The sequence below is a fragment of the Callionymus lyra genome, chromosome 4 (genome assembly GCF_982586985.1).
Source record: "Callionymus lyra chromosome 4, fCalLyr1.hap1.1, whole genome shotgun sequence".
Classification (NCBI taxonomy): Eukaryota; Metazoa; Chordata; class Actinopteri; order Syngnathiformes; family Callionymidae; genus Callionymus; species Callionymus lyra.
Window position 1 is genome coordinate 2,401,095 of NC_141821.1, and position 15,887 is coordinate 2,416,981.

Consider the following 15,887-nt stretch of genomic DNA (forward strand, 5'->3'; position numbering starts at 1 on the left):
GTTTACAACGTGACTAAGATGGAGTCGTTTAGTGTAGAAAGTGTCCATCGATCCATACTCAGTTTTATGGGCGTTTTAGTGACAATTTAGTGTGTATTGAGCACTACATTTACATACTAAGAATTGAGACGCACTTACGCACTAAAAATACTAACTTTGAGTACACAAGTATGTGATTTGAGACACAGCACCAGTGATTTACAACCTGGTGGGCTGCAAAGGTACTGCAAGTGGGGGGCCGCGAAAATCGTTTCCAAAATGGTATCGTTATCGTTAGGTTTGAAAGGATATTAAACATATTCAAATATTATTTTCATTATATTGTTTTTCCTTCGAGTATTAAACATGTGACAATGACAGATAGTAAGTCATTAGTATTTTTAAGCGCTTTTCGTTGTTATCGTCGGACAACTTTGCAGTTTGAAAGGAAAGAGAGCCGAGAGACTGATGGTGATATAAATAATTTACTCATTATAGTGCCTTCGTATTTAAGGGGTCAGAGGTGAGACGCAAAGGTTTTTGTGGGGCCCTGAGTTGGAAAAGGTCGGGGTCCACCGGTGTGACCCATAGAGACGAGACATGTAGAGGGCACAGCATGAATGAAGTAGAATCTGTGCGACCCAGCCTTATATAGGGGTTGGAATACTGCCCCCTGCTGGGAGGCGAGTGCATTGATATTTTTTTTAGCAACAAGGTAACTTGTAGCGACGGCCTGTAGAGGGCGCATCACTTCTAGAACCACAGTTACATTGATAACCTATGTTTTGTTTTGGGTTTTTTTCCACCGTTTTTTGGTTATTATTAATATTATTTGTATTATCTATAGATTTAAATTAAAAAAACCAACAACAGACAATCGGATTCCAAGTCATTTTTGTGTCATTTTTTAACCAGTGAACTGACGATCGGGTCAAAGGTTGCCTGGAAGTTTAAATCTTATAGTCACCGCTCGTTTTTTAAAATTTAATTTTATTAATAATTTAATTTAATTTCGTGCTTTTGTTTCGTGGAGGTTTCCCCCGCTCGGCTGTGACGTCACCGCGCTTCCGATGACGTCGCCGAGCGTCATTGGTCGCCGCTGCCGGGCCTGTATCACCGAGCAGAGCCGTGTTAGCCTCAGTGTGCGCCCGGTGGTCGTGGAGGAAAACCGTTGAATCCACGGAGGGTTCGAGCTCCGGTTCTCTCCGCGTGTGTTCGTGTGTCCCAGCGGGACAGGGTCGCTGACAGACGCCGCTGGACGAGATGCTAGCGATGCTAACTCGTGTGTAGCCACTTCCTTGTTGCGATGTGGAGGCGACAAGTTGACGCGAGCCTGACCCCGTAACCGAGAGCTTTTAATGGGAATAAAAACACGCGACAACCACCACCTGGAAGCCTCGCCGCGGCTGGATTTAAACGGTTTTAAACGCACCTCGGACCCGCGACATGGGAGCCGGGCAGCAGCTAGCGGCTAACTTAGCTTAGCCACTCTGGGGTATGTTCGGTTGTGAGGTGTATATATGGCGCTTGAAATCAACACCTGGATGTTTAAACAAAAACAAAGTATGCTCAGTGTTGTGTGACATCAGCTGGTATCCAGTTGTGTGAGATGAGTTTCATCCTTTTAACCCAAAACAAGGCTTAAGCTAGTTTCATGCTAATGTTGCTAAGCTAAGGAGCCCCAATGTTTTGTTTGGCTGCACAGCGAGGGGCGCACACGAGAACAAACCAGTATCTTTAAAGTATTCTAGTCTTTTTGTTGTTATAGTAATAAATGCCTAACACGGAGGTGTTGCGAGACGCTCGGCCCCGGAGTCCGTCCGCGCAGAGGAACCGGCCGGACAGACGCACTAAAGCCGGGACCGGAGCCGCTCAGCGGGACCGGCGCCGCGACAAGAGGCGCTCGTCCGCCTCCAGGAGGAAGAAACGCCGGCAGACGAAGGGCAGAGACCCGTGGAACCTCCCGGGAGACGTCGTCAACAGCCGGGCTTTCGAGACAGAAGTGCAGACTCTGGTGGAGTACGATGACGTCAGCTCCCAGTCCGAGCGCTTCTCTGGGAGTCCTTCTCCTAAACTGGACCAGCAGCTCTCGGACCTGGTGTCGGTGGAGAGACTCGGTGACACGGCGGCGTCTCCTCCGCAGAGGAGTCACGCCAGAGTCCGGGCTCTCAAAGAAGAGCATCTGCAGAAGAGCAAACAAGTCAAGGATCCGAGCAAGAAGAAGGAGCACCAGAGCCGGGACAGAGACGCTTCCAAAAGCAAGGGTGGCGGCGGAGGTGTGGGAAGTTCTAAGAACCACAGAGACGCCGCCAGGAGTAGTGACAGAAACGGCAAAAGGACGACGACGACCGCCCACGCTACCGTGGAGAAACGGGACGCAAAGAGTCGTAGAAGTAAAACGAGATCGGAGAAGGAGACGCCGTCTGCGTACAGAGAACCTCCACAATCCTACAGAGACGACCGTGAAGACCCGCGGGCCTACAGGAGAAGCCCCGGCCTCAAAGCCGAAAGCCCATTCGGTACGTCTTTCCCTTACAGCTACCAGTCACCCGCCGGATACAACCCGCTTATCTCGAGAAGAAGTCCGACGTACGGAAGCAAAAGACCTTCCCCCAGTTCTGCGTACTACAGTCGTGACCCGGACTCGTACGGCGGCGCGTATGCAGCGCCGAGGTCGCCGAGCTCCTACTCCAGCAACAAGAGGAAGCGGTCGCCCGGGAGTCCGTTGAACTGGCGCAGGTCTCCGAGCTACAGTCGCCATAGTCCTCCGGAGCAGGGGGAGTTCGGTTCCAGCCCGTACAACAGGAGGAGGTCCAGGAGTCCGTACCGAAAGTCCCTCAGTCCAAGTCCAGACGTGAGGTAAGATCGTCTCGAGGATGGATGAACTAACGAGTGACATCGTGTGATGTTTTCTTTCTCTTTTGGTTGGTTCTGGAGTTTTAATTTAACTTTCATTAACCTGTGAACCTTTTCGGGCTCCACAAACATTTGTGTCGGCTTTAATAGTCCAGTAGTTTTCCAGTGAGTTGTTGTTATGTCTGCTTTGTTGTCGCCCTTAAGGGGACGTAGATTGTTATGAATATTGCTTGGTACTCGCTCTAATGTTCAAACCTTTAGTTTAGATGAATGATAGTTTATTTCTCTCACTGCCGTGCTTACCAAGTGTATACATTGGGTCTCTTTTAAATGTTAGACACTACAAAACATACATCTGTAACTTGAATGTTTAGATATTCATTAACTGTCCATAGAAAGTATTGGAAAAAAACATTCCTTTCTCTCAAAAGTCTTAAAGATCTGTTGCAAAAAGTTATAAAGATTTATAATTTGCTTCGAAGTATCTTCAGGTTCATTCAATCTGTTCTGATTCGTAGGCGATCTGCGAGAACCAGGAGCAAAAGTCCGTATTCGTCCACCAGGCACTCGCGGTCCCACAGCCGCCACCGTCACTCGCGCTCCCGCAGTCGGCCCTCCAGCCTCTCGCCGAGCACCATCACCTTCAAGACCAGCCTGGCAGCCGAGCTCAGCAAACAGAAGAAGGCCAAAGTCGCCGCCGAGGCGGCCGCCAAGGCCAAGGCAACCAGCAACACCTCCACGCCGACGAAGGGACCCCTGTCGGCCCCGCACCCCAGTCCCAAATCGAACCACGTCACCAGGAAGGGTCGTCCCCCGTCCCCGCCCCCCCAACAGGAGAAGGGACCCCGGACTCCCCCGACCAGCCGCCCTCAGTCGCCCTCCGACGGGTCGGCCAAGCGGAGCACGGACCCGCAGACCGGCAGGGATCGCGACGCGAAGGGCAAAGATGAGTCCGTTCACAAGGACAAGAGGAAAACACAAGCTCCAACGCCGGGGAAGGAGAAGGAGCGAGTGACGGCGTCGCTCTTTTCTAGCCTGGCGTCGCTTCCGCTGCCGCCCACGGTTCTGGAGCACATCGAGAAGGCGGAGAGGTGCGTTTGTGGTGTTTGGCTCGGACCTGAACTACATTTAAACTATTTTCAACTATAATCCAACTGTTTTCAACTATAATCCAACTATTTTCAACTATAATCCAACTATTTTCAACTGTAATCCAACTATTTTCAACTGTAATCCAACTATTTTCAACTATAATCCAACTATTTTCAACTAGAATCCAACTATTTTCAACTATAATCAAACTATTTTCAACTATAATCAAACTATTTTCAACTATAATCCAACTATTTTCAACTATAATCCAACTATTTTCAACTGTAATCCAACTATTTTCAACTGTAATCCAACTATTTTCAACTATAATCCAACTATTTTCAACTAGAATCCAACTATTTTCAACTAGAATCCAACTTTTCAACTATAATCAAACTATTTTCAACTATAATCAAACTATTTTCAACTATAATCAAACTATTTTCAACTATAATCAAACTATTTTCAACTATAATCAAACTATTTTCAACTATAATCAAACTATTTTCAACTATAATCCAACAATTTTCAACTATAATCAAAAAAATGTCAACTATAATCAAACTATTTTCAACTGTAATCCAACTATTTTCAACTATAATCCAACTATTTTCAACTAGAATCCAACTATTTTCAACTATAATCAAACTATTTTCAACTATAATCAAACTATTTTCAACTAGAATCAAACTATTTTCAACTAGAATCCAACTATTTTCAACTATAATCAAACTATTTCCAACTATAATCCAACTATTTTCAACTGTAATCCAACTATTTTCAACTGTAATCCAACTATTTTCAACTATAATCCAACTATTTTCAACTATAATCCAACTATTTTCAACTAGAATCCAACTATTTTCAACTAGAATCCAACTATTTTCAACTAGAATCCAACTATTTTCAACTATAATCCAACTTTTCAACTATAATCAAACTATTTTCAACTATAATCCAACTATTTTCAACTATAATCAAACTATTTTCAACTATAATCAAACTATTTTCAACTATAATCCAACAATTTTCAACTATAATCAAAAAAATGTCAACTATAATCAAACTATTTTCAACTGTAATCCAACTATTTTCAACTATAATCAAACTATTTTCAACTAGAATCCAACTATTTTCAACTATAATCAAACTATTTTCAACTATAATCAAACTATTTTCAACTATAATCCAACAATTTTCAACTATAATCAAACTATTTTCAACTATAATCAAACTATATTCAACTAGAATCCAACTATTTTCAACTATAATCAAACTATTTTCAACTATAATCAAACTATTTTCAACTATAATCAAACTATTTTCAACTATAATCCAACAATTTTCAACTATAATCAAACTATTTTCAACTATAATCAAACTATTTTCAACTATAATCCAACAATTTTCAACTATAATCAAAAAAATGTCAACTATAATCAAACTATTTTCAACTATAATCAAACTATTTTCAACTATTTTCAACTTTAATTCAAACTATTTTCAACTATTAATTTCCTGTACTACATTTAAACGTGTCTCCATTTCTTTCTCTAGCCTGAAGGAAAAGAAGAAGACGGAGCGAAAGGTTCGTCAGCTTCTCTCCGAGCTCCCTCTTCCTCCAGACTTCCAGGCCAGCACCTCGTCCCCACGCAGCCCCTTCGACGACAAGAAGTCCCTTCGTCGAAGACCCAAGTACGTGTCCTCGCTCGCTCCCCTCTGTGTGATCTGGTCCAGGACTGATTGACTGCGTCTCTCAGAATGTGTGGCCCCAGGTTCGGTGAGTTCAAGGAGGCTGAGATCGACTGGGGGAAGCGCTGTGTGGACAAGTTTGAGATCATTGGCATCACAGGAGAGGGAACCTACGGCCAGGTGTACAAGGCCAAGGATAAAGACACAGGTAAACAGCTTCACCTGCTAGCGTTAACGTTTAGTAAGAAGTGTTTTAAAAGGCAAGGATTTCTCCATTTTAGAAGATACTTCTTTCATTTTACACCCACACAGCACCTGCAGTCGTGTGCTGAGTCCGATCCACTTGAATGTTGTTTTGATGGCCCTGGAGTGTGTTTTGCACTTATCTTGTGGCCTCTCTCTCTGACTTTGACCGATATTCTAAACTTATTCTATAATCAAACTATTTTCAACTATAATCCAACAATTTTCAACTGTAATCAAACTATTTTCAACTGTAATCAAACAATTTTTAACTGTAATCAAACAATTTTTAACTGTAATCCAACAATTTTCAACTATAATCCAACAATTTTCAACTATAATCCAACAATTTTCAACTGTAATCCAACAATTTTCAACTATTTTCAACAATAATCCAACATATTCTGGAGGATCAGAGTCACCTCCTCTTCCTCATACTTTTGTAACTAAACAAAATAGTTTATCATCCAAAGAAAATGATCCATGAAGTCTCGTGACTATTATGTTTACTCTGTGATGAGTATGTTGTGTTTCTGCTGAAATGACGTCTGACGTGAGAAGTATTTTGTTCCAGCTGAGATGGTGGCTCTGAAAAAGGTCCGACTGGACAACGAAAAAGAAGGATTCCCGATCACCGCGATCCGAGAGATCAAGATCCTGCGCCAGCTCAACCACAAGAGCATCATCAACATGAAGGAGATCGTCACGGACAAGGAGGACGCCCTGGACTTCAAGAACGATAAAGGTGACGTCGGCTGTAGGAACGAGAAGATGGTGAAAAGGTTCTCATGGAAGCTGCTTTCTTCTGGTCCCAGGGGCTTTTTACCTGGTGTTCGAGTACATGGACCACGACCTGATGGGTCTGCTGGAGTCCGGGCTGGTGCACTTCAACGAGAGCCACATCAAGTCGTTCATGCGGCAGCTGCTGGAGGGCCTGGACTACTGCCACAAGAAGAACTTCCTGCACCGAGACATCAAGTGTTCCAACATCCTGCTGAACAACAAGTACGTTTGTCAGCTGCTGACGATCGCCGCCACGTTTTCTCACCCGTCTCGCTCCTTCCCACCAGGGGTCAGATCAAGCTGGCCGACTTCGGTCTGGCTCGCCTCTACAACTCTGAAGAAAGGTGAGTCTGCATTACGAGGAGACAAAGTCCACGTGGACAATAACGCGCCTCTGACTCCGCCTCTGACTCCGCCTCTGACTCCGCCCCCAGCCGGCCCTACACCAACAAGGTGATCACGCTGTGGTATCGTCCTCCTGAGCTGCTGCTGGGAGAAGAACGCTACACGCCCGCCATCGACGTCTGGAGCTGCGGGTAAATCCACCTTCTGATGTGGTTCCCCGGGTCACCGTGTTCCTCTCTGATCTCTAGACCTTTCAAACACAGATGCATCCTGGGAGAGCTGTTCACCAAGAAGCCCATCTTTCAAGCTAATCAAGAACTGGCTCAGTTGGAGCTCATCAGGTGTGTTCTCTCTCATGAAGTGTCACACAGTTGATGCTGACACACACACACACACACACTATACACACACGCACACAACCATGCACATGCATAGATGTATACAAACACACACACTATATACACACACATGCATGCTCACACAACTATATACACACACGTGCATGCACACACAATTATATACACATATGCATGCGCACACAATTATAAACACTCATGCACACACACATGCATGTACACACAATTATATACACTCGTGCACACACACACACATGCATGCACACACAATTATATACACTCATACACACATGCATGCACACACAATTATATACACTCATGCACACACACACACATGCATGCACACACAATTATATACACTCATGCACACACACATGCATGCACACACAATTATATACACTCATGCACACACACATGCATGCACACACAATTATATACACTCGTGCACACACACACACATGCATGCATACACAATTATATACACTCATGCACACACACATGCATGCACACACAATTATATACACTCGTGCACACACACACACATGCATGCATACACAATTATATACACTCATGCACACACACATGCATGCACACACAATTATATACACTCGTGCACACACACATGCATGCACACACAATTATATACACTCGTGCACACATGCATGCACACAATTATATACACTCGTGCACACACGCATGCATGCACACACAATTATATACACTCGTGCACACACGCATGCATGCACACAATTATATACACTCGTGCACACACGCATGCATGCACACACAATTATATACACTCGTGCACACACGCATGCATGCACACAATTATATACACTCGTGCACACACGCATGCATGCACACACAATTATATACACTCGTGCACACACGCATGCATGCACACAATTATATACACTCGTGCACACACGCATGCATGCACACACAATTATATACACTCGTGCACACATGCATGCACACAATTATATACACTCGTGCACACACGCATGCATGCACACACAATTATATACACTCGTGCACACACGCATGCATGCACACACAATTATATACACTCGTGCACACACACATGCATGCACACACAATTATATACACTCGTGCACACACACATGCATGCACACACAATTATATACACTCGTGCACACACGCATGCATGCACACACAATTATATACACTCGTGCACACAAGCATGCATGCACACACAATTATATACACTCGTGCACACACGCATGCACACACAATTATATACACTCGTGCACACACGCATGCATGCACACACAATTATATACACTCGTGCACACACACATGCATGCACACACAATTATATACACTCATGCACACACACATGCATGCACACACAATTATATACACTCGTGCACACACACATGCGTGCACACACAATTATATACACTCGTGCACACACACACACACATGCATGCACACACAATTATATACACTCGTGCACACACACATGCGTGCACACACAATTATATACACTCGTGCACACACACACACACATGCATGCACACACAATTATGTTTATTTTATTATTTGATGCAACAGTGTTTTTTTCATTATTTACCAACATTTGACTTCATACAAAGGCTGGCGATGACACTTTATAAATGTTCATTTGATGACATAAGTTCTTGTGTTACAGAAGCAGTGATTCTTTTATTTATATTCCACAAGTAAACGAGTGATTCACCTGATAGTATTAATACTTTGGTTCTACAAAGTCACTTTGTCATTAGTGATCTTTACAAACCCGTGTCTCGCAGCCGCATCTGTGGGAGTCCGTGTCCCGCCATGTGGCCCGACGTGATCAAGCTTCCCTTCTTCAACACCATGAAGCCGAAGAAACAGTACCGGAGACGCCTGAGAGAAGAGTTCGCATTGTGAGCCCGACACGTCCGGCACCAGCGCCTTCCTCCTCCGTCCACTGAAACCTCCTCTTCTTTCTCCCAGCATCCCTCAGTCCGCTCTGGACCTGTTCGACCACATGTTGAACCTTGACCCCAGCAGACGCTGCACGGCGGAGCAGGCGCTCGGCAGCGAGTTCCTGAGGGACGTGGACCCGGACAAGATGCCTCCGCCAGAGTGAGTGCTGAAGGTTCTTAGGACCTGAAGAATACCTTTGAGAAGAGAGTTTTTAGTTGAAGTTCCAGATCAGAAAATAGAAAATATCAGTCATTTGTATGAAGAAGATGACAATATAAAACTGTGATGAATCAGGAAAAGATTAAAAGTATGACTTTATTCTTGAAGTAAAACTTGTGGTCGTGGTACTTCGGTCACGTGTGGTCGTGGTACATCGGGTCGTGGTACTTCGGTCACGTGTGGTCGTGGTACTTCGGGTCGTGGTACTTCGGTCACGTGTGGTCGTGGTACTTCGGTCACGTGTGGTCGTGGTACTTCGGTCACGTGTGGTCGTGGTACTTCGGTCACGTGTGGTCGTGGTACTTCGGTCACGTGTGGTCGTGGTACTTAGGGTCGTGGTACTTCGGTCACGTGTGGTCGTGGTACTTCGGTCACGTGTGGTCGCGGTACTTCGGTCACGTGTGGTCGCGGTACTTCGGTCACGTGTGGTCGCGGTACTTCGGTCACGTGTGGTCGCGGTACTTCGGTCACGTGTGGTCGCGGTACTTCGGTCACGTGTGGTCGTGGTACTTCGGTCACGTGTGGTCGTGGTACTTCGGTCACGTGTGGTCGCGGTACTTCGGTCACGTGTGGTCGTGGTACTTCGGTCACGTGTGGTCGTGGTACTTCGGTCACGTGTGGTCGCGGTACTTCGGTCACGTGTGGTCGCGGTACTTCGGTCACGTGTGGTCGCGGTACTTCGGTCACGTGTGGTCGTGGTACTTCGGTCACGTGTGGTCGTGGTACTTCGGTCACGTGTGGTCGCGGTACTTCGGTCACGTGTGGTCGCGGTACTTCGGTCACGTGTGGTCGTGGTACTTCGGTCACGTGTGGTCGTGGTACTTTGGTCACGTGTGGTCGTGGTACTTCGGTCACGTGTGGTCGTGGTACTTCGGTCACGTGTGGTCGTGGTACTTCGGTCACGTGTGGTCGTGGTACTTTGGTCACGTGTGGTCGTGGTACTTCGGTCACGTGTGGTCGTGGTACTTCGGTCACGTGTGGTCGTGGTACTTTGGTCACGTGTGGTCGTGGTACTTTGGTCACGTGTGGTCGTGGTACTTCGGTCACGTGTGGTCGTGGTACTTCGGTCACGTGTTGGTTCTGGAGGCTAACACGTCTCTTCCTCCGCAGCCTCCCTCTGTGGCAGGACTGTCACGAGCTGTGGAGCAAGAAGCGTCGACGTCAGAAGCAGATTCCAGAGGAGCTGACGGCGCCGAAGGCTCCTCGGAAGGAACTGGGTCTGGACGACAGTCGCAGCAACACGCCTCAGGGCTTCCCTGCGGGCGGAGGAACGAAGGCGCAGACGGCTGCAGCTTCTGCACTGCTGGGTGAGTGGGAACGTTTAAGTTAAATTAAGTGTGTGAGGAGTCATGGAAAGAAACACAAGTCGACAGTATTTAACACTAGACGGATAAGATGTTTTTTATTTATCTCGGAGGAAAACACATTTCTAACTGCATCTGAAATGGAAATACATAATAAATGACTAAAAATATAATCTTAAATATTAATATAATCTTAAACATTAACATAATCTTAAATATTTACATAATATTAAATATACATATAATCTCAAATATTAACACCATCTTAAATATAAATATAACCTTAAATATTAACATCTTAAATATAAACATAATCTTAAATAGTAACATAATCTTAAATAGTAACATAATCTTAAATATAAACATAATCTTAAATATAGATATAATCTTAAATATTAACATAATCTTAAATATAAATATAACCTTAAATATTAACATCTTAAATATAAACATAATCTTAAATATAAACATAATCTTAAATATAGATATAATCTTAAATAGTAACATAATCTTAAATATAGATATAATCTTAAATAGTAACATAATCTAGGCAAAATAAAGTGTTGAGATACAAAATATTGAAAAAAATATACAATCTTGAATAAATTGTAAATGTAACTCAATAAAACAATATACAGTATAACTAGTAAAGTACCTTTTCTAGCAGGAGCATCAATCCAAGTGTATCAGCCGCTGGTAAAAATAAATGTTTCACTCCAGGCTTCAGGTTGTTGATCCAAAATGTTCTGAACGTAACCCACGCAGAAGGAAATGAACCAGTCGTGGAGTTTGTTTCACTGTGAATTCTGTTTATCTTTCTCGCTTTAACATCTGTGTGCAGCAACATGGAGTCTGTGCTTCAACCAACACTTGGAATCTTTGTCGACACTGCAGGTTCTCACGCGAGCATCTGTAGGTTCTCACGCGAGCATCTGTAGGTTCTCACGCGAGCATCTGTAGGTTCTCACGCGAGCATCTGTAGGTTCTCACGCGAGCATCTGTAGGTTCTCACGCGAGCATCTGTAGGTTCTCACGCGAGCATCTGCAGGTTCTCACGCGAGCATCTGCAGGTTCTCACGCGAGCATCTGTAGGTTCTCACGCGAGCATCTGCAGGTTCTCACGCGAGCATCTGCAGGTTCTCACGCGAGCATCTGCAGGTTCTCACGCGAGCATCTGCAGGTTCTCACGCGAGCATCTGTAGGTTCTCACGCGAGCATCTGCAGGTTCTCACGCGAGCATCTGCAGGTTCTCACGCGAGCATCTGCAGGTTCTCACGCGAGCATCTGCAGGTTCTCACGCGAGCATCTGCAGGTTCTCACGCGAGCATCTGCAGGTTCTCACGCGAGCATCTGCAGGTTCTCACGCGAGCATCTGCAGGTTCTCACGCGAGCATCTGCAGGTTCTCACGCGAGCATCTGCAGGTTCTCACGCGAGCATCTGCAGGTTCTCACGCGAGCATCTGCAGGTTCTCACGCGAGCATCTGCAGGTTCTCACGCGAGCATCTGCAGGTTCTCAGGCGAGCATCTGCAGGTTCTCACGCGAGCATCTGCAGGTTCTCACGCGAGCATCTGCAGGTTCTCACGCGAGCATCTGCAGGTTCTCACGCGAGCATCTGCAGGTTCTCACGCGAGCATCTGCAGGTTCTCACGCGAGCATCTGCAGGTTCTCAGGCGAGCATCTGCAGGTTCTCAGGCGAGCATCTGCAGGTTCTCACGCGAGCAGGAATTAAACTCACAGAAACCTGTCCATCCCACCATCTCAGATCCCAAGGGTCCGAACTCGCAGCTGACGCAGGAGCAGCTCGCCGTCCTCCTCAACTTCCTGGGTCAGCCCAAGAGCGCCGTGAACACGGCTCAGTTCGTCCAGTCGGTGGGTTCAAAGGTCAACCAGGAGACGCTGCTGCAGCTCACCAAAGTCCTCGCCCCGGCCGACCCGGTCGCCGAGCCTCCCCCCGTCTCCCAGCCCGTCCCCGCCAAGCCCCCGCCGACGGGGGTCCCGCGGACGCCGCCCATGCCCAAGCCACCGTCGCCCCCCATGACGGCGCCCGTCGTCCCCGAGGGAGACGCGGCGGCGGCGACGCAGAAGGCTATGACCATGTTGCTGGCGCAGCTGCTGCAGGCTCAGAGGCAGGAACCCGGCGAGGATTCTGCTAATGGAGGCAACAACGCCCCTGCAGGACCACCAGGGGGCGCTGCTCTACCTGTCGACTTGAAACAGCCCCCGGAGCCCAGTCCGGTCTCTCCAGGTGAGCGTCTGTGTAACACACCTGGAACTAACTGAACCAATGACTCGCTGACCTGAGGGTTCAATAAAGTTCTACCTTAACCTAACCTAGATGATGCTACTAGTTGAAGTAACCTAACCTAACCTAGATGATGCTACTAGTTGAAGTAACCTAACCTAGATGATGCTACTAGTTGAAGTAACCTCACCTAACCTAGATGATGCTACTAGTTGAAGTAACCTCACCTAACCTAGATGATGCTACTAGTTGAAGTAACCTCACCTAACCTAGATGATGCTACTAGTTGAAGTAACCTCACCTAACCTAGATGATGCTACTAGTTGAACTAACCTAACCTAGATGATGCTACTAGTTGAAGTAACCTCACCTAACCTAGATGATGCTACTAGTTGAAGTAACCTCACCTAACCTAGATGATGCTACTAGTTGAAGTAACCTCACCTAACCTAGATGATGCTACTAGTTGAACTAACCTAACCTAGATGATGCTACTAGTTGAAGTAACCTCACCTAACCTAGATGATGCTACTAGTTGAAGTAACCTAACCTACATGCTATTACTAGTTCAAGGCTCGGATCAGTAGAATAAGTTTATTTATCTCACACACCCTCAGAAGTCCATCCCCACACGTCAACCTCACAGGTGAAAACAACACAAAGTAAAGAAGTGTTTATTTCTCATTTATTGGTGGGTGGATGGATGGATGGATGGATAAATGATAAATGGATGATGGAAAAATGGATAAATGATAAATGGATGGATGGATGGATAAATGATAAATGGATGGATGGATGGATAAATGATAAATGGATGGATGGATAAATGATAAATGGATGGATGGATAAATGATAAATGGATGGATGAATAGGCGGATCTCGGCTCAACTCGTCCTCATTATGTTCTATGAACTGTATCAACAGTTATAACAGTTTATTACACAAAATCTAACATTTACTTAAAGACTTAAAGACGCTGAAATAATTGTGTGAAGGAGCAAAATAAAAAGTGATTTGAACAGAACGAGTCAAAGTACTTTTTATATATATATATATATATATATATATATATATATATATATATTATCAACTATTATGTTAGTGCTGAGCTTATGTACTATATTACTGTATTACTGTATTACTTTATTACTTTATTACTTGGCTGTTATTGAAGCAGGATTTATTAAAGTTTTCTGTTGCTTCTCATCCTGATGTTTCAAAGAGCTTCAGTCGTGATGTTCCTCAATAAATCAATAATAATCAATACATTCTACTAAACCTTCTCTCTGGTCTCAGTGTCGGACAGAAGCGTCTCCATCCTGCCTCCGGACCAGAGACCCCCGGAGCCCCCCGAGCCTCCGCCGCACGCCGACCTGGACTACCGCCAGCCCCCCCTCGAACCCAAGACCGGCCACGCCCCTCCCATCACGGCGGGCGGCGGCGACGGAGGGAGACCCCCGGAGCCGGACTACCCTCCGCTGCCCCCCGCGGAAGGACCCGGGTACGGGGGCGAGTACAGCCTCCCGCCCCCCCTGCCCTCCTTCACCAGCACCGGCTACGGGGACAGCTTCATGGGTCACATGATGGGCGGGGGTCTGCCCCCGCACGCCGTCAGGGACGTGTTCGCCGGACCCAGACCCGGGCCCCCGGGCATGGTCTTCACCGGGGACAAGGACCACCGCTTCGAGTACAATCACAGCCCCCTGTCCGTGGAGGGCCCGCCCAACCCGGGCTCCCTGCACCCCTACAACCACAGCCTGAGGAAGGACGGGGTCCACCCGCCCATCCCGGCGCCGGCCTGGGGGTCCCCCTCGCAGGTGGGGGGTCCACCGCACCCCCACGGGTTCGTCCCTCACGTGAACTCGACGGCGACGATCCGAGGACGGAACCTTCCTTACTGAGCCCTCGGGTCCGACCAGAACCATCGGGTCCGACCAGAACCATCGGGTCCGACCAGAACCATCGGGTCCGACCAGAACCATCGGGTCCGACCAGAACCGCCTGGAACTGCAGAGTCTTGGTTCTGGACTGATGAGCTTTTCCCGCTCTGACCATTTTCATATTTGTTTTCTATTCTGCTGTCTTTTAAATTAAACTCTCTCTGAGTCTTCAACGACCAGGCCGGGTCCGACCCGAGGCCTCCACCCGAGACAGTTTCTGCTGAAGGACGTGACGGAACAGAACGACCAGTAATGTAGTTTCCTTTTGTATCCTCGGACTTTTCAGAGCCACAAGTTTTTCTTTCAGAGACGACGAGCAGATCAAAGGTGTTTTTGTACTAAAGTGATCTCCAGTGATCTCAGTGATCTCCAGTGATCTCCAGTGATCTCATCCCTCAATGTTTATTAAAGAGACGTCACAGCAGAGTCAACGTGTTCTTTAAACTATCATCTCAAGAATCAAGTTTTAGTTCAGTGAACTATGAACTGAACCTTAATAGACTTCATTGTTGATACAATAGAGTCACACACACACACTGATGATACAATAGAGTCACACATCACAACAACACACACACTGATGATACAATAGTCACATCACAACAACACACACTGACGATACAATAGTCACATCACAACAACACACACTGACGATACAATAGTCACACATCACAACAACACACACACTGATGATACAATAGTCACATCACAACAACACACACTGACGATACAATAGTCACACATCACAACAACACACACACTGATGATACAATAGAGTCACACATCACGTACACACTTTAGTTCAACTTAAGTTACATGTTAATAACATATAATAGTGTGATACAATAAAATAAACTATAAATAAATACATTCATGTA

The 15,887-nt window shown here is 46.1% G+C and overlaps 1 protein-coding gene across 1 annotated transcript; it reads left to right on the forward strand.

Moving 5' to 3' along the window:
• Positions 1-1,084: 1,084 nt before the first annotated feature.
• On the forward strand, positions 1,085-15,433 carry cdk13 (cyclin dependent kinase 13). The gene is made up of 15 exons (XM_087788438.1): positions 1,085-1,474; positions 1,748-2,838; positions 3,354-3,926; positions 5,485-5,622; positions 5,688-5,827; positions 6,437-6,607; positions 6,678-6,867; positions 6,933-6,989; positions 7,080-7,181; positions 7,254-7,331; positions 9,143-9,259; positions 9,330-9,461; positions 10,632-10,828; positions 12,590-13,072; positions 14,366-15,433. Exons 2-15 carry the CDS (start codon positions 1,754-1,756, stop codon positions 14,968-14,970), a joined length of 4,068 nt encoding a protein of 1,355 aa, XP_087644564.1. The 5' UTR covers positions 1,085-1,474; positions 1,748-1,753; the 3' UTR covers positions 14,971-15,433.
• Positions 15,434-15,887: the final 454 nt, after the last annotated feature.

What these genes read in the sequence shown, in the direction of transcription:
- cdk13 (XM_087788438.1), top strand. Translation starts at nt 1,754, where the DNA reads ATGCCTAACACGGAGGTGTTGCGAGACGCTCGGCCCCGGAGTCCGTCC. An exon ending in CTGAGAGAAGAGTTCGCATT is followed by an intron (nt 9,260 to 9,329) that starts GTGAGCCCGACA and finishes TCTTTCTCCCAG; the next exon opens with CATCCCTCAGTCCGCTCTGG. An exon ending in TGCAGCTTCTGCACTGCTGG is followed by an intron (nt 10,829 to 12,589) that starts GTGAGTGGGAAC and finishes CCACCATCTCAG; the next exon opens with ATCCCAAGGGTCCGAACTCG.